This window comes from Pleurodeles waltl, chromosome 3_1 (genome assembly GCF_031143425.1).
Source record: "Pleurodeles waltl isolate 20211129_DDA chromosome 3_1, aPleWal1.hap1.20221129, whole genome shotgun sequence".
NCBI lineage: Eukaryota > Metazoa > Chordata > Amphibia > Caudata > Salamandridae > Pleurodeles > Pleurodeles waltl.
The window spans coordinates 1,187,372,185-1,187,391,268 of NC_090440.1; the positions used below are offsets into that span (position 1 = coordinate 1,187,372,185).

Here is a 19,084-nt window from a genome sequence, read left to right on the forward strand (position 1 = left end):
CCTACGGTCAAATGGTCAGATACAAAGATGATAAATATTGCAAATCACATGCATACGAAAGCCTGATCACACCACATCTTTCATTCTGAAATGGCTTGCATTCCTTCAGAAGTAGTGCAGGTGATGCAGCACCTCATATATTATATAACCTCGTGTATGATCAGATGGCTTATTGTAATGGGCACATTTTGTGCTCGTAGCCCTTTCATTATACAAGCTTGTTGCTTAGTGTGAAGGGCGAGTATTGCAATACTCCAATTTCCACAATGCTGATTTTGTGATAGTCAACTTCTTTGGATCATGAGGAAGGCAAATTTAATTAGTTAATTATATATATATCAACTAGTTGGGATTTAGCAACCACTTACCTGTTGCTTCCACCATTCCTTCCAAAATAACAACAATTTCAAATTCCTCCTGTTCCATCTGAGCACGAGACATCTCCCAGAATGGGCTTTTCTCGTTGATCTCATGAGAGATGATGAGAGGTGATACAAGGAACAGACGGTCATCCCCCGTGTCAAAGCCCACATTGATGTCTGTCTGGTTGAGGGGTATAAATTCACCTTCTTTGGTCTGCTTGGACTTAATAAGCTTGGCCCTGATGGAAGCCTCCACAATGTGTGAGTTCCTCAAATCCCCTACCCGGAACATCAAGCACAACTTTCCATCTCTCAGAGAAATCACAGCATTGTTGGAAAACATTAGGGTCTCTGCCCTCTTCTTTGGTTGGCTAATTTTAACAAACATGCAGCCCACCATAAGTGCATTGACAATGGAGCCCATTATGGCTTGAACTAAAAGCAAGATAATTCCTTCAGGGCACTTTTCAGTAATGACTCTGTAGCCATACCCAATGGTTGTCTCCGTTTCGATAGAAAAGAGAAAGGCTGAGACAAACCCATTCAGGTTGGCCACACAAGGTATCCACTCCTTGTCACCAATGTGTTCCAGATCTCCCCTGATGTGGGCAATGAGCCACCAAATGAAACCAAAGAACAACCAGGTCACAGTGTAAACCAGTGTGAATATGAAGAGACTGCAGCGCCATTCCAGGTCTACTAGTGTGGTGAAAAGGTCACTGAAGTAACGGTAGGTTTCTTGGACATTGCCATGGTGTACATTGCACTTGCCATCTTTTTCCATATATCGTTGACGCGGTTTCTTCATTTCTGCAAGGAGGCGGGTCCTGTTGGTTGGAATAGCATCTTCTCGAGCTGCTTTGGGAATTTTCTTAGGCTCCCTTGGGGCTACACCAACTTCCATATCTGGATTCATAAATATCCTAGAGTCTCCAGCCATGGTGGTGCTAGGTTAAAGCAAAAGAAAAATCAGTGGTCTCAATTACAACCACAAGGCAAATACCATTTTACAAATAGCATGCATTTTATTATTTTACCTCGCTAACAATAGATCTAAAGTGCAAGTGGTAGAATAATTTATGATTCCATTCCTATTCTCAGAAGGTTTAGAGTTTGTGATGGCCCTGTTGGAACTCATGTCCAGGACAAAGGTCACTACAGAGCTGGACTCAATGATGTATTGAACTTCCATCAGATCACTGTGCCCCTAGGTCTCCTCTGCTTAAAATTAATGAAAGATTGCCATCGAGACTCAGAACAAAGCATGTTAAAAAGTACAATAGATCAGAGCTTGGATAACACATATATAAAAAAACGTAATTCTGAAAGTAAAGAATTTTGATTAGAGTGTACATCCGAGTTAGCATATTGTAATGAAAAGTAAATAATGAGTTTATAGAGACTCCATTCCCAGACAGAACTGGGAAAATATTGAAAACACACTGAAATTCAGAAAATACATTGATATATAAACACGAGGAAAAGAGGATACAATTGGAAACGGAGTGCGATATGTGCTGTGATTAATTTTTAGGGATTAACAGGCCTCCACTGATGCAGTGGGCAGTTTAAAATACTGCAATTTAGTCACATTTAACCTTCCAGTACATTTCCACTCAAAAGATAGAGTAGTCAGCATCAGTACTTAATTTGAGACAGTACTTAATTGTCAACACTGGCACTCGTAACAGTCTGCCACATGATAGCACTGTGGCCCTCATTCTGACCCTGGCGGTCTTTTCGCAAGACCGCCGAGTTACTGCCGCGGTGAAGACCGCCGACCGCGGCGGTATGCCGCTGTGCGCATTCTGACCGCTGGGAGCGTTCCGCCGGAAAACCGCCAGCAGCCACACTGGCGGTCGGCGGGAAAGTGGAGACTGGTCAACCTCCACCGCCACGCCAGCAGAACACCGCCCACAGAATTACGACCCACATTTCTGTGTGGCGGTCTTCTGTTGGCGGTCTTCTGTTGGCGGTCACCTCCCCATGGCTCCCGTCGCCTCCCGGAGGACCAACGCACAAGGTAAGTTGATCGTCCGTGAGGGGAGGGGGTGGGGGGGTGTTGTGTGATGTGGGCGTGCATGGGGGTGTGCGTGTGAGTGTGTAGAGGGGGTGTGTGAGTGCGTGTATGCGGGCGGGGGGTGCTGCTGTGTCTATGGGTAATGTGTGCTGTTCGGCAGGTGCGCATGTCTGCATGTATGTGTGCGGGTATGTGTCCCCGTTGTGTATGTGTGTGTAGGGGGTGTGTATATGTGCATGTTGGGGGTGTGTGCATGTCGGGGTGCATGTATGTGCATGTCGGGCTGGGGGTGGGGAGGGGGTTCGTACCACCTCTGGGGGGTGGCAGGGGGGTGGAGGGTGTGGGGGGAGGACTCGGGTGGGTAGTGGGGGGTGGGGGAGACCCCTATCAGTGCCAGGGAAGGAATTCCCTGGCCCCGATAGTGCTTACCGCCATGGTTCGCACGGCGGTTCCCGCCCGCAAGAAACCGCGGCGGTAGGCAGGGTCATAATACCCTTGGCGGTCTTGGGACGACCGCCGGGCCGGAGTGCGCAAACTCCAGCCCGGCAGTCATGACCGCCGTGGCGGTCGGAGTGGAGAAGTGGCGGTCGGTCGCGGCGGGGACCGCCGCGGTCAGAATGCCATTTTTAATACCGCCGGTCTGTTCGCGGTCCGACCGCCGTCTCTCCGCCGACCGCCAGGGTCAGAATGAGGGCCTGTATGTCTAAATTAGAGATGAACAGTACAAGAGTTGTTTATTAATTCAATATACATAAAAAGTGAGTAATTGTTACCACCCAAGCGATTCTAACGCTTTGGGGGCCAGGAGTAGTCTGAATTGTTGCACTTGAAGGGTGTGATGGTTAGTAGTTGTATTGGTTCTTTCACTGATGGCGCTGGCAGGGGCAATGGGTGGTGCAAGCTGTGGTGGCCTCCTGAGGAGGGCCCTAGAACTTATGTTTTTTACAAGTAAGCACTGAGCCAGCTGGCACTGCTTTTGTAGAACATGCATTTAGGCCACAAAAGAATCACAAGGAGGAGTAATAAAGGACGTGTCAGCTTTTACCTTTAGAGATTTTCTAGTCATATGTTGAAGCATGCAAATACATGGATTCACTCCCTATGTGTGTACGGAGTGCTGGGCCATTGCTCAGGGTGAACTAGGGGCGTAAAACAAGCTCCTGCAGCTTCTGTGGGGCAGGAGGGGCCCACAACCCTTGAGGGGTTGACAGATCCTTCAAGGGGACACCATTCTGCCCCAAGGCTAATGCATATCTATGCGATATGGGACCCCTCAGGGGCTCCTCCTCACATTCTGCAAGGAACCCCCATTATGTTATGCTATCACACTGGCATTAACTCATACTTAGGAGGCTGGGTGCCATACTGAAAGATTTATTTCTATATTAGGACAGCTGCCTCTGATGCAGGAGGGTAAATCAGTTTCAACTATTTACATTGCCTGCTCCATCTGGAACAGTTGTTCCACAAAACATGACTTCTTACACACAAACATAAAAATGCACTCAATAATCACACTCCCTCTGGAGGCTCACCCACTCTTATGATATGATGATGCTTCTGGTAACTCTTTCTCATTCTCAAAAGGGCATGTGCACCAGCTCACTATCCAGTCGTAGCAAAGAATTGCCACAACCCTGCTCCCACTGGGTTGCTTCAAATAACAATGGCCTAATTGGTAACAGCAACCTCTCAATATGTGTAAAACCAAAGTAACAACACAAGCAGTTAGTCTCTCAGTCATAGAATTAGGACTTTCAGGATGCCAACACAGAATATCAAGTGCTACTGGTGTCAGAACATACATATTCGCTCAGTCATCAACCTAAACATTCCTCTTCTGTAAGTTAAGATTCGCTGCAGAAATCTGTCTATAACTGACATATCATTCATGCCTTAGCTGTCCATGTTCCGTGCATGATGAAAGCTTGTACTAGCCTGCCCTGCTGGATCTGTTCGCCAAGAAATTGAAGTTTGCACTTGCTGCCTTCTGTGAGAAGGACTCTTGCTTTGCTACTGCCATGATGTCCATATTCTGTGAGGAAGTAAAGCTTGCACTGCAGCTTCCTGATTTGTACCTGTCCTGTGATGGGAAAAGTGTGTGCTGAAGCTACCTTCACTGTATCTGTTTGCTGAAGAAGGAAATCTTGCACTGTTGCTGCCTAAGTTCTACCTGTTCTATGAAGAGGGGAGGTACTATGGCAGCATCCCGTCTATAAAAAAAACAATGGCTATTTTTAATGGAGTTGCATAACATGCCTAGCACAGTCCGAAGTTTTTGTTGGACCAGGCAAAAAAACTGACCTAGACCTTGGTTTTAACCACAGTTTCCTAGCCTGACCCAACTATGTGACCCTGGCCAAATACCTTTCTTCCCCCTGCCCCCTGTTCTGTGGCCATCAAATTTTAGAGCACCCTGACATAAATCAATTCAATATGTACACTTCACAAAATCCTTTCTTGTATATAGTTAAATAAATCGTAATGTTGCTTCACTTAGAACAGCAAAAAGGCCTTGAGCAGGAGGCACAGGACAACTAACATGTCTCTTGAGTCACTAATAAAATTGTCATCATAACAGGAGGGGGAAAAAAGATACCCTTGTAGAATTTGCATTGCACAATGTCTATTCAGGAGACCTGGATTCAGTCTCGGCTTCCATGCTTGACTATACCATGTTACCCTAGGCAATTACTTTTCTTCACTCATTTTCTGACCTGAAAATATTTAGTCCAAGATGCACACTGTACAAGCCTTTCTCTTGTGTATGGTTTAATAGACCATAATGTTGCTCTATTTTTAAACTAAAGGCTTATACAGGAGAAATAAGAGAAATGACTTACCTTTGGAGTCGTTATTATAGTTCACTAATTCCAATAAAGGCCATTTGGTGCTGTGCATCCAAAATAACACTTTCTGAATGTGAAAGTTTGTACTTTAGCTATATAAAAGGGACTTCAGTGACACTTGCTCAGGATCTGAGCTAAAGCTGTTGTCTTCAGCCTCCATGGTGCTGCCTTTCCATACAGGACGCACCACAAATGGGGCTGTAGAGAGTTATGGGATGCTGCAGTCACTGCCTCACCACCAATCCCCTACTGTTGCTGGTAGAGAGGCAGGAGATGCTTTGGTGTTGCCCATTTGGTTTGCTGTCTTAAGGTTTATACACTCGCCCTGCCCACATGAATCAGGGACTGTTTAACAATATTGTGAGACACTTAGATTTCTAGGGAACAGGTGATATTCAAGCACAGGAACATGCTCATGAAAAAGTGAAATAGGGCCCATTTCTCAGCACTCCAGTTTTTAATTTTGTGGTAGGGAGATGACAGTAACAAATATTATTAGATCACCCACATACAATGTAAATATAGGTCTAACAGTTTAACAAAGGGACAACATATATTTAGACATAAGGGACACAATCTGTACTGAACATCAGCCTCACTCAGCGTGTACAAAGCTCTACCCACATCACCTGGCACACCCTGGGCCCCATCTTCTCCAGCCATATAACAAGGCCAACAACCAGCCCTACAGAATTTAGCAACACCCCAAGCTGCTGCTGGAAGAAAGTTACAGAAACTGAATAGCTCAACGCCCTCCAGCTAAACTACCCAGACCCCACCAACGGCATAAACAACTTCAACAACTGGATTTCCACCTGTGCCAATACCCTCTATAAATCACCAAACCCAAAATATCCAACAAACAATGCTGACCTCAGAGAGTTGACGAGAACAGTTTGAACGGAAGTAGAGAACTACCTGAGGAACCATTGTAAGAAACACCTACAAGGCAGCAAAAATAAACACTATCAACATCAAGTGAAAGAATTCAAGAAAAAGACCCTGAACCTGAGAATCAAATCTAGCTCCATTAACTGCAAGGAATTTTTTGCCATCATCAATGAATTCACCAGCTCAATAGCCGCGACCAACACATCACCCCCTCACAAGTACTCTGCAAGAACCTCACTGACTTCTTTCAAGAAGAAATCACGAAGAACTACAGCAACTTCAAATCCCAGCCACCCCTAATCAACTTTTCCAGCCTCCTAATCTCATCAACTAAAGACTACCAACTGACGGCAAAGAACCCTCTATCCATCGAGAACATTGCAACAATAATGAAGGAAGTCCACTCAGGGGTGCCCACAAATCCATGCACCCATCATGTGCACACCCTGGGAAAAGCCTCAATTGGTGCTGCACTCACTTCCACAATTAACACTTCTCTCAAGACAGCAATCTTCGCAGAGAGGTGGAAAAACGCCAAAGTCACCACAGTCGTAAAAAAACCCTCAGCTGACCCCGAAGTACTTAGCAACTACTGACTCATCTTGCTGCTTCCATTTCCAGCCAAAGTCATTTAGAAGACCATCAACAGACAACTTTCACCACTTAGAACATCATAAACTCCTAGGCGACTCACAATCAGGATTCCAAAACAACCACAGCACTAAAACAGGCCTCATCGCTGCCACAGATGACATATGCACTATCCTCGACAGTAGACAGACCTCCACCCTTATCCTCCTCGAGCTTACAGCCACCTTCAACACTATCTCCCACCATACATTCATCACCAGACTACAAACAGCAGGAATACAAGGGCCAGCTCTCAAATGGATAGGCTCCTTTCTCTCCAGAAGAACTTAATGAGTCAGGCTCACGCTGTTCACATCAGAACCCAAGGACCTCATCTGTAGTGTCCCACAGGGATTATCACTATGCACCACACTTTTCAACATGCACATGACTCCTGTGTTCAAAATCACCCAATCCCATGGAATCAACATCATCTCCTATGCTGAAAACATCCAAGGGATAGTTTGCTGACCTCCTGTTCCGAGCCATGGGGACATAACAGGTTCTCACCATCTTGAACCTGCACCTGGACCCAGTCTGTGTGAGTCCTGAACCCCCACGAGGTCTCCATGCACTCCCGGACTCTTCGTTGTGGTTCTAAAGGTACCCAGATAGCCATTTCCCAAACATTTGGCCAAAATGTGCTGTGAGATCCCAGAGGAGACCATTACCAACCTGCTTGCCTCTCTGCCCGAGGTACATCCCTGCTGGATTGACTTTGTGGCTTCTCCTGCTTTTTCCTTTCTGCCGCAGAAAATCTATTTCAGGGGCCCTTCACTAAAGGGGTATCTGACCTTGTGGAAATGTCTTTGCTACAGTCTTCTGTTTCATCCCACTGGAGATTTCTGACTTCCATTTTGGTGACTAAGTTTGAAGGTAAAAATCTTCACAGTTCATGGCCATCTGACGAAAAAACTCCCACCTCAAACTCTCCTGCAGCCTTGCCCCCTGAACATCTACATTCTCAGGCATTTTTCTCTTAAAGTTTTTCCAAGTCTTGGCACAGTCTAAGCGCTGACCAGGTCCAATCCATTTCTTGTATCCATGTAGTGCTCCATCTTGGTCAGCCTTAATTTTCGACTATGACCCGGTCTCGTATGACCAGATGTCAGCGGTTAGAGCTTTTATCTTTCAGGTGCTATTTTGAACCTTATACTTTAAAAAAACATAATTCTGTTTCTACTGATTGGATTTTTGTCAGTTTGGTGTCAAATAATTTAATAAAATGTACTCTATTTTTCTGAATTGTTTTGGGATTTTATTTTGTGCCAAGATATTTATGGTAAAGCACAGATTAGTTTAGTGACTTTTCATGGTTCACCCTGCAAGGGTTTGTGGTTGTTGGCTGACCAGGGTTCACACCCCAGTAAACCAACAACCCAATTTCTCACAAACACGTCACCTCCTCATGCTTCCACATCCTCTGCATGTTTTATAAAATCTTCACATGGCTACCACTGGACAGCAGGCATACCATCACACAGGCCCTAATCACAAGCAGATTGGACTACGGCAACACACTGTACACCGGCATCCCAACCCATCTTATTCACAGACTTCAAACCACCCAAAATGCCACCACCAAATTCAATTGCTAAAATCAAAACTACAAGCCCCAGAATGCAACACGCTCTTAGCTGGGGGAAAAAATGGATAGAAAAAATAGATGAAGGTAACCTGTGTCATAGTGTCAAAGTGCAGAGTTTTGAAATAAGCTAAAATTGGGCTCCTGGCTTTAAGACTTTTTATGTAGGCAATACCAGATTAAACAGCTCCGTGCGTGAGGTCACTTTTCAGATGTATTTGCCAGCATATGATTGAGCATGGACTAACATGGAAAACAAACATCAATGTGAGCAGCGGCAGTTAGACGAGTCTAGAGATACAGAGAAAGAAAAAATAATGCCCTGTTGCCCCCTCTTTCCGAGCACACCTTGGGGCATATTTATACTCCGTTTGCGCCGGATTTGCGTCGTTTTTTTTGGCGCAAATTGACGCAAAACTAACTCCATATTTATACTCTGGCGTTAAACGCGTCTAGCGCCAAAGTCCATGGAGTTTGCGTAATTTTTTAGGGTGGACACCTACTTTGCGTTAATGATATGCAAGGTAGGCGTTCCCGTCTAAAAAAGTGACTCCGAGGCATGTGCGCCGTATTTACACTCCCGGGCAAAAATCACGCCCGGGAGTGGGCGGGTCAAAAAAAATGACGTCCAGCCGCTTTTGCGTCGTTTTTTAGCGCCTGGTCAGGGCAGGCGTTAAGGGACCTGTGGGCTCGGAAGGAGCCCAGAGGTGCCCTCCCATGCCCCCAGGGACCCACCCTGTCACCCTTGCCCACCCCAGGAGGACACCTAAGGATGGAGGGACCCATCCCAGGGAACATAAGGTAAGTTCAGGTAAGTATTTTTTTTTTAATTTGTTTGTGGCATAGGGGGGCCTGATTTGTGCCCCCCTACATGCCACTATGCCCAATGACCATGCTCAGGGGACAGACATCCCCTGGGCATGGCCATTGGGCAAGGGGGCATAACTCCTGTCTTTGCAAAGACAGGAGTCATTTCAATGGGGGTTGGGAGTCCAAACGAAAATGGCACTAATCGGGTTGAGGCGAAAATTTTGCCTCAGCCTGACTTGCCCCATTTTTTGGCACCGAAGCTCCCAAGCTCCTTATTCCCCTACGCCGGCGCTGCCTGGTGTACGTCATTTTTTTTCACGCACACCAGGCAGCTCCGCCGGCTAGCGCCGGCTAACGTCATTGAATAAATACGGCCCCCGCATGGCGCTTCAGAATGGCGTTAGCCGGCGTTAGGTTTTTTGACGCACAACTGCGTTGGCGCAGTTGTGCGTCGAAAAGTATAAATATGGCCCCTTGAGTCTAGACGTCAGTGCATTATAGGTTGTGTGGTTAGGCCACTTTGGCACGCTCTGCGTTGTAGAAGCGCAGCATGTGCTGCAGTTGCTGCCTCACGAACGGCACCAATGCATAAGGGTCCGCTTAACATAGGCTTGGGCTTAGAGTCCTTTGCTAGGAAATTAACTGCTGAGCTCTAAATCTTGGAAAGGAACCACTCCCATATCAGGACTACCTGCCCTCACTAACTCACTGGTGTTGTTAGTCCTCTGCAGTGCAGCATCACCTACAAAGAATCCCTGTAGTCTTGGTTTCCCACTCATTCCTCACAGCCAAGTGTATAACTTGAGACTAATATTTAATCAACCGGACAGATTTTACATTCACTACACTGGGTTGTCAAGTTTAAAAAACTCTTCTAGTAGTTTGAAGTTATTTTAAACAATGATCCCTTACTCCTCAATGGAGGTAATCTTCCACGGACCAAGATAGCTGATTTGAGGCGAGCCGTCACTGTTTTGTTTCAATTGATGTTTATTTGTAATGTGTTAACAGAAATGTCTTTTCACCTTTCTCTATATGTCCACACTTCTGTTCTGGGCAGTTGAAATGTATAGTCTCAACATTTACCCTGTGTTGGAAATGGGATCTCTAGTTGGCAGTGGTTTGCACCCTGTCCAAGTAGGGACCCCCGCATCTAGTCAGGGTAAGGAAGTCAAACACCTAAGATCACCCCTGCTCACTCCCTTGGTAGTTTGGCTCAAGCAGTTAGGCTTATCTCAGAGGCGATGTGTAAAGTATTTTTTCATACACACACAGTAACACATTGAAAACACTACAAGAGAACTCCACACCCACTTAGAAAAATAGCCAATATTTATCCAAGTAAACCAAGACCAAAATGACAAAAACCCTGCATACACAAGTAAAGATACAAATTTGCAAACACTAAATGCAGTATAGCACTTAGAAACACAATAGCTAAAACTGGGACTATCAAAAACGGCTTAACGGTGTTGCTTCCAACAGTCTGGTGCCACCAGTGTGAAAGCTTCGCCAGCCACAGACTTGTGTAGATCCTAGTTACAGTACCTTGGAAAACCATTAGGAAAAATAAATGTTGCACGGAGTCAGGGAAGTCAGGTGTCGCTGGAGCTGGTGAGAAACAGCACTGAGAACAGATGGCCCAGGGATAAGGTCCCCGGGGCTGAGATCGGCCGGGGAGAGGGACCTGGCGGCCCCTGTCCCTCTCAAATAATCTCAAGGCCGGGCCCTGGGGATAGTCACTAGTGCGGCTGGCCAAACCGACCAAACACGACTGAAGGTTGTGTGCAGTAGCGGTTGGATTAATGTATAGTAACGAAAATTACTTAATGTTAAATTTGTTTAATAAAAAAAATATAGAAATTCACTGAAAAAACAAAGGTTACAGGGATATCATAGATAGGTTCTTTATTTACTCGCACAAAACCAGAGAAATTCAGCAGCTACAGTTAGTTATTACAAGTAACTATAACTCGCATCCTAAGGTAACTATAACGCGTACCCTCGCCATGCACTGCTAATTACCAAATCTATGTTCAAATTATTGAATAGAAAACTGTGCATGGTGGGGGCACCAGTTATAGTCACCTTAGGCTGCAAGTTATAGTTACTTGAAATAACTCTAACTATAACGGCTGAATTTCTCTGATTTTGTGTGAGTAAATACAGAACCTAACTATATCGTCCCTTTAACCTTTGTTTGTTTAAGTGAATATATACATACATAAGTACAAATTAAAGTTTAGGGATAGGTAAGGTTGTATGGTGGTAAAGGCATCATAGGATTGAGTATTTTTAAGGTTATCGAATGAGTAGGGGAATAGGGTGGTAATGGTATTTTTAGAGTTTAAGGATGTGTAGCAGTATAGGATGGTGAGGGATTTTTAAGGTTTAGGTGGGAGGGGCATAGGGTGCTAAGGGCATTTTTAGGATTTGGGAGGTAGAGTTATAGGGTGGTGAGGGATTTTTAGAGTTTAGGCGATGGGTAAGGTCATAGGGTGGTAAAGGTATTTTTAGGGGTTAGGAGTAGATAGAGGTTAGTAAGTTAAAAAAAAAGGTGGAATAAAAATATTTTTGAAAGAGGGGGATGCCATTAGTGGCACCTGTGTTTACTTTCGCTTGGCGGTAGCATTTTTAAGTTTCCCACCAAGTGGGCACAAACACCAAGTCTGCTCCCAGCTGTCAGGAGCTTCAAAAATGCTCTGGCTGCTGGGAGCGGTCTTTAGATCTGTTTCCCTGCCCACAGTGATGGGGCAGGGCAACAGATCCACATGTTGCTCCCGCCAGGTATGCTTGATGCACCAGGGCACCCATCCTTAATGGAGCAAGGCCCGCAAATGGGGTCCCAGGGACTGACATTGGTTGTTGCATGACTTTATGTCTGATAGTAGACATGGGATGAAGCTTACAAATGGTCAGTAAAATAGGCCTGAGATGATTATGGTAACAAGCCAATGATGACAGCTATAGGCATGACTGGTGTGGAAGAAAATGTTATGCTCAATGCTGTTTATTATGAAACATTATTACAAAGGCAGTAGGCCTCACAGATTACCATAATAGGCAAGCAGTTTGGTGCTGATTACCCATCTAGCAAACCATGGGTATAGAAAATTTGTACAGTCAGAATCCTTTTTATTCCCCCTTAGGAAAGAGAGTATTTTCCTTTTCTCACTGTAATTTTGTGCAATGTATAATTTTATGACTGCATGCCTGATGTTTGCCTTTTGTGAAAGTTTATGCGCAGTACAGGAGGCTCAGTTGGTTATGGTGATAAACCATTGAGAAGAGCTACAGGCCTGATTGATTCAATAGGTAAAATATTTTTGTAGCCATGAAAAGTTCTGATAAACTAATTTGGCTTAAGATATTGGAAGGGTAAAGCATCTGTCAAAATCAACAGGCATGTAGGGGTGAAAGCTATTTCTCTGTATTAACGCCTACTAGTAAAGAATGATTTTGGTTTTGGTTACCACCTCTGACAAACCCTATGGAGAGAAGATTTCCATTGTAATAACACTTAGAAGAATCTTTTCTTAACAGTCTGCCAGGATCTTGTAATGGAAAAACATTAAATATTATATATATATATATTCAAACAAAGATGGTCTAAAGGTTGCTGGGTGGTGCACTCCACTGCCGGTGCTCGTGACGGAGAGGACCAATCTCGTAAAATATAATTCACCAAAAGTATTCACTGCACTCCATGAAGTTCAATTAGTGCCTATTTATTGATGCCAAATTAACAACCACCAACGCGTTTCAACTCCCCAAGGAGTCTTGTTCACAGTCCTTCAATTTTGAATGTTCTCCCTATATATTTCCTGTTTCATTTCTTTGCTTCTCTTCTTTTTATTTTAATGTTTCTTAAGAGGATACTACCGCTCTCCAGGCATTGCTAACAAATTGCTTGCTTGCTGGTAATTTAATTTGCAGTGCACCGCATTCTATGTGGCTTCTTCACCTAATACAGGAGATCATTATGTAAAACTGTTGTTCACAGCTTATCATTGTTTTACTATTCCAGGATAACCGACATTGGTAGTTATAAATGTGGCTGCCATGCTTAAACTTTTAAACAATGATAGACTATTTACAATACATTTGCAAGATGGACACGCACTGCTATGTTTAGTTTTGTTATTGCAAACATATGCCTGCTGGGTTTAGAAGGCATCATGTCTTCTTTTGATTTATCTTATATATGTTGTTTAGTTTGTGTGTGTTTTATCGTGGTTGTGTCAAAGGGGGAATAAAAAGAGGAGTCAGTAGATTAACGAATAGATGTACTAGTGCAAAGATGAGTGACATGGGGTGTGTATGATGACGTATTGGGGCCCATATTTATACTTTTTTTGCGTCACATTTGCCTCATTTCTTTTACGCAAATTCGGCGCAAACGTAACTTCATAATCATATTTTGGCTTTAGACACGTCTAACGTCAAAATATAGCAGTTTGCACCATTTTTTGGATGAGTGAACCTACCATGCGTCAATGAGATGCAAGGTAGGCCCATTAAAAAAACTGTTTCTATTCCCATAGCCCCATATTTATCCCCTGTGCTAAAATGACGCACGCATGGGAGGAGGTGCTACTTAGCACCATTATTTAACACCTGGGTCAGACCAGATGTTAGGGGACCTGTAGACCCATTTCCATGGTTAAACACTATGGATTGGGTCCACAGGTGCCCTCCTCAAGCCCCAGGAACACCTCACCCCCACCAAAGGGACACCGAAGGATGGGGAACCCCATCCCAGGTAAGTATTTTTTTTCTATTTTTTTTGCCATCGGGGCCCTAACTTGAGGCCCCCTGCATGGCACAGGGTGCAATGGCCATGCCCCGGGGACACTTGGCCCCTGTGCTGGCCAGAGGGGTTGTGGGCATGACACCTGTCTGGTTCTGAGCCAGGAAATGGCGCTAGTCTGGTTAGAAGCATTTGTTTTGCCTCTAACCAGGCTAGCGTCATTTTCTGATGCACAACCCCCTCCTTCCCTAACGCCACCCCCACCCGGCTAGCGTCTTTTTTTAAGACGATAGCCCAAGTTTAGCACCGGCTTGCGCCCTTCAAAAAATATGGCACCTGGCTGGCATTGTGAAATGATGCAAGCCGGTGCTAAATGTTTTGCCGCAAAACGGCGCTAACCAGTTTTGTGGCAAAAAGTATATTCTGGCTTGAGTCTCTACACCCATCAGTGACACTTTCATTGATACGCCATACCTACTGGCATTACCAATGCTTATTAACTACTGAATTCTGGATGGTAACTTGGCACCCCACAACAATTTAGCTTAGATGAGCATTCTGTCGAGAGTATACATTTTGAACCTCTGAGCCTAAATCCACTTATAAACCATTGGGCCTAAATCTTGTCCCTTACATAGACCAATACACCAGTTTTTCAGAGCGCCTAATAAATACGGTAGATACCATGAAAGATTATGTCAGTGCAGAGATTATTATAAATTATCATGTCAACAGAATAATATAAGACAATTTTTGAGGGCCTATGACATGAAAATGAAAGTATATTCACTCGTTGATAGGTTAGAATGCATGTCGTGGTGTTAGATGAGTCGGCTGTGGGCACAGCCTTCTTAAACACAGGATTTTGCAGGAATTTTAACTCAGCTGAAATAGATAGCACAGCTCCTTAATTTATCCTAGTGACAGAATGCAGTTCACTCAGGATAGTTGTCAATGCCCTTCGAAAGCTGAATAAATCAAGTTTGTTTTACAAGAGAGAGTGATCAAAAAAGGTAAAATAGGTTTGGTAAGTCTACTTATCCACATATGTACAGCATAGCGTTACATCACCCAGTACCAGCGATTTAACTGTGTACACACACCATTTGGGAAGCCATTCAGCTTGAATGACAAAATTAAGTTTGGGTAGCAGATAAGTTAATCAGTAATTGATTTATGTAGTCCATCTAGTAGTATTGAGCCACTAGGAGATAAAATGTTTTGTGCAAGTGCCCCTTTCCAGCAATCATTGGCAAAGCCAATAGGTTTCACCTTTGGGACTTATTGACTTTGTCAATGGTCTTTAGCTATGCTGCACAGCATCACCAAACTAAAAAAACAAAACTTTTGACACGGTTGTCCAGGTCATTATGTAGGAGCATACATTCATGGTGTGCGGGCCTACAGGATAATACAGCTGCTTTTTCTTTCCTTATAGTTACTGATCCATGTTGGATCTGTAAAAGCATCTTTGTAAGGCAGGGGAAATTAACAGGGTTGGGAGCAACACCAGCACGGAAGCAACACTTGGGGGCTGAAGCAACACAAGGAGACATGGGCAGGAAAAATGTTGATGCCGGTTGGAGAAAGCAACATGGAAGGGAGCATGTGAGGGGAAACAACCTGGGTGGTGCCGGTGAGGAGAGCAAATAAGTGAAAGGGCAATTTGGAGCTAGTGGCCAGGAGAGCAAGCAATGTGGGGAGAGGGAAAAGCACACCAGGAGAGAGAGCACGAAGAAGGCGGGCAAAATAAACGAAGAAAATAACTGGAAAACACAGGCACAAAAAGAAAAAAGTAGTGCCTCGAAATCGAGCAGCGGATGTACACAAGTAAAGGTACGAGGACATTGCAAGCTAACAAGTAGCATAGCCCAACACAGTGGCTTATAAAATGTCACTATTTCGGCAGAGAGGGTCCATTTATAGTTATGGTCTGTTTTCACATATAAGTTTCATTATATATCTCGCAATCACAGGTCAGCCTAAAGTCTACTGAGAAGTATAATGCTCAGAGCCCAAACTCATTCAAAATATCAATTTTTGGTGAATCTGAAATAGGACCAAAGCCTTTTAGAATTATTTTTACCCAAGCCTCCTTTCATCGCATTTCAGAACACACAGCAGTACCTATAGTTTGGCAGATGGGTTACTCCACCAAAATGTGCCAGAAATCCTGTTCACCATTTTACAAATGCCATAGCCTAAAAAATAATTTTAACACGGAGGACGGAGCATCCTCCACATCATCGCCAAACCCCTAAATAAGCTCCTTAATCAAAATAGTTCATATCTCATATATTTTCAGTGAGGTTTTTACTGCCTACTCATAAAAGAATACAGCCCCCTAAGAACTTGCAACATATTCTGGGGCATGTTTAAGAGCCCCCAACACCACTGGAGCATCCCTTTTCATGACGATTCGGTGGCGCTGAGCGCTGCTCCATATTTACAAGGAGGTGTCGCCAATTTTTGTGGCGTTACGCCTCTTTGTAAATATGGGTCCCTCCGATGAATTGTTGTGCGTCAGAGGGGCGTGCAGTGGGTGTTGCGGTGGGCCTTCCCCTGCAACACCCATAGCTTTTGACAGATTTACGAGTTGTCGTAAACCCGAGGCAGCACCAAAAACTAACGCCACCCCAGGGGTGGCCCTAGCATGGCAAAACGAGGAGGAATGCTTTTATTCCTCTTCATTTTTTGCTTTTTCTATGTGTGCTGCATTCTGCAGATCACATAGAAGAAGCAAAAGGCCATGGATGATTCTTTACGTGCTGGAAGGGACACCTTCCTGCACATAAACAATCTATCCCTTCAACTCAGACACCCTTGCTCTGTGGTGCAAGGATGCTTGCGTTGGTGCTAGGTGGCTTTATTCAGCGCCAGCACGGTTGAAAGCAGGGGTGCGCCGTATTCCTCTAAATATGGTGCACCTGTGCATTTCTAAAGTGGAGCAGTGTAGCGCTGCAATTTTTTGCACAGCACCGTGCTGCGCCACTTTAACATAAATCTGGGCCTCTGGTTTTGCTTGCCTACGTTCTGAACACATTTACAAAGTCTTGAAAAGTTGCGGTCATACCAGCCAATGATCCAGCTTCGATTAATAATATGATGTGTTTTAATTGTACTGCAAGCAAAAAAATCTAATTTGTTCAAGTATAACCTCATGGAGTCCAACAACCTTAGCCCCTGAGCCATGCAACCATATTTTCCCGAAGACTTTGCAAAAATGTATTAGCTATAAATACGGCAACACGTTTTGGTTTTGAAAAAGAAAAGTGTTCACTCTTGTGCCTGATATCAACATAATTTTTTTTTAAAATGAGGTACAATTCATCATGTTAAATAATCAAAATGCCAAGTGGCTGAAGCTGTGCTAACCTTTATGAACCCATCATTAATGTGTCATTGTAGAATGTATAGTTTTCGATAATGAATACTCCCCTCTCTGACCAAGTGAATAGATACGTATGGGAAAAAAGACACAAGAGTTAGGGGTTTGGTGAAATCTCGATTATTGTTTTAAAAATGGAACCTCATCAGAGGACAGCTCATTTACAGAAGTTGTTGGAGATTTGTATTATGGCTGGCCACATTTCACTTATTTAGAAAGCTAGTTAAATTGGATCAACTTACAAAAGGGTCTGCTGGATAATTCTGCTAGATTTCAACCTATCTCACTATTGGATGTGTCGGGAAAAAATTGCCAAATATCTGTTAACATAATAGAAATTTCGGGTGATGGAAAAAAAAGAAAATTCTGGTGGAGGTGAGCAACATTCTGACAAAGAGAAATTAGACAACAGGACACGTGAGAGGTAGACCTAAAATGAGTAGAGAGAGCAACACCACTGAGAGGTTAAGGCAGTGTCCATCACTAATCATTGATGCTTCTCGTGATATGGGGTATATTAAACCATTTCATGACTGAGACCAATCACACATCAATAATATTACACCTCGTCCCTGACCAACAGGACCCAGTGGTATTACACTGCTAAACCATCACCACACAATCATCTCAATGCAACCCAATAAAACTATGAATCTAATGATTAAGAATTAAATGCACACCATGAAAGCCCTAAATTCTATGAATGTATATTGATTTGTCTCACTCACTTATTTTTTTGAAATCACATTTCATTGATTTTTCTCAAAAACAATACACCAGATTTTTCTCAAGTAACCATATAGACCAGCATTTGTCAGCCCGACTAAGCCCATAATAAAGGATTGCAGGATTAATATTAGCAAATACCACAATGAACCCCCTCTTCCAACCTGGGTGTCATTATAATAAGCCACAGGCAATCCCCTCTCACCGCTAGGCCCCTGGTCTTGTCTTGCCCATGGAAGAACGAATTTCTTTATATAGAGTGTGGCACGGATTGTGGACCTTTTGAAGAGTAGTTCACCAGTATTGCCCCCATGCGGTCCATATCTTATAGCACTCGAGTGGGATGCCTCTCACCTTGTAAATGGAGATTTCCAGACTCATGCAGCAATCAAGCTCGGGTCTTGAGTAGCCTCCACCCCAGCACCCATTCCAGGCACGCCAACACCCCATCCCAGAATGGGGCTAGCCTCATACAGGACCAGGTTGTGTGGAGAAATCGCCCTAATCAACAATTCAGCAGAGACTGGTTTGCGAGGCTACAGTTCCAATTTTCCTGAACAGGTCATGTGTATAACATGTCCAATGTAGATATTACCATTGTATGAGGTGGAACCATGAGGCAGTCGTCGTTTCGTGGGGTGTGGCACAAGCATTTCTCCAGTCATCATCTGTAAGTTGCCCTAGATCTCCTGTCTATGGTTCTCAGAGGTGATCAAAGGAATCTGGTGTGTTGACCACTAATAATCAATATACTTGTGAGATTTTTTTGGCTGGTCAGATCACCCAGGAGTATCTTAGCCTCAAGTGGGGTAATGTTGAGTATGTGTGTAAGCTCCTTAATGTATGGGGCGAGGTCATGACACAGTTGTAAGTACTGAAAACAGTGTGAGTGGTTTAAATCAAATTCCTGCTGCAAATCTTGAAAGGCTTTCAGTGTTAGACCCAACAGAACATCCCCAAATTTTGAGATGTCTATTGCATTCCAGGGTTTAAAGCCCTCTAAGGCCGTGACCTGCGGCAGCCAGGTTCCATGCCACAGTGGGGTTTCCTGTGATAGGCTATTCACCAATGAA

General features: G+C 44.1%; 1 protein-coding gene across 4 annotated transcripts in view; it reads right to left on the reverse strand.

Annotated features, from left to right (window-relative positions):
• Window positions 1-19,084, reverse strand: part of KCNJ5 (potassium inwardly rectifying channel subfamily J member 5) — a 291,234-nt gene that overhangs the window by 135,188 nt on the left and 136,962 nt on the right. For all 4 annotated transcript variants that reach the window (XM_069224500.1, XM_069224499.1, XM_069224501.1 and 1 more), the window contains exon 2: window positions 369-1,309. In XM_069224500.1, the coding sequence (XP_069080601.1) occupies window positions 369-1,302 (934 nt within the window). In that variant the 5' untranslated portion in view covers window positions 1,303-1,309. The remainder of the gene's footprint in view (window positions 1-368; window positions 1,310-19,084) is intronic.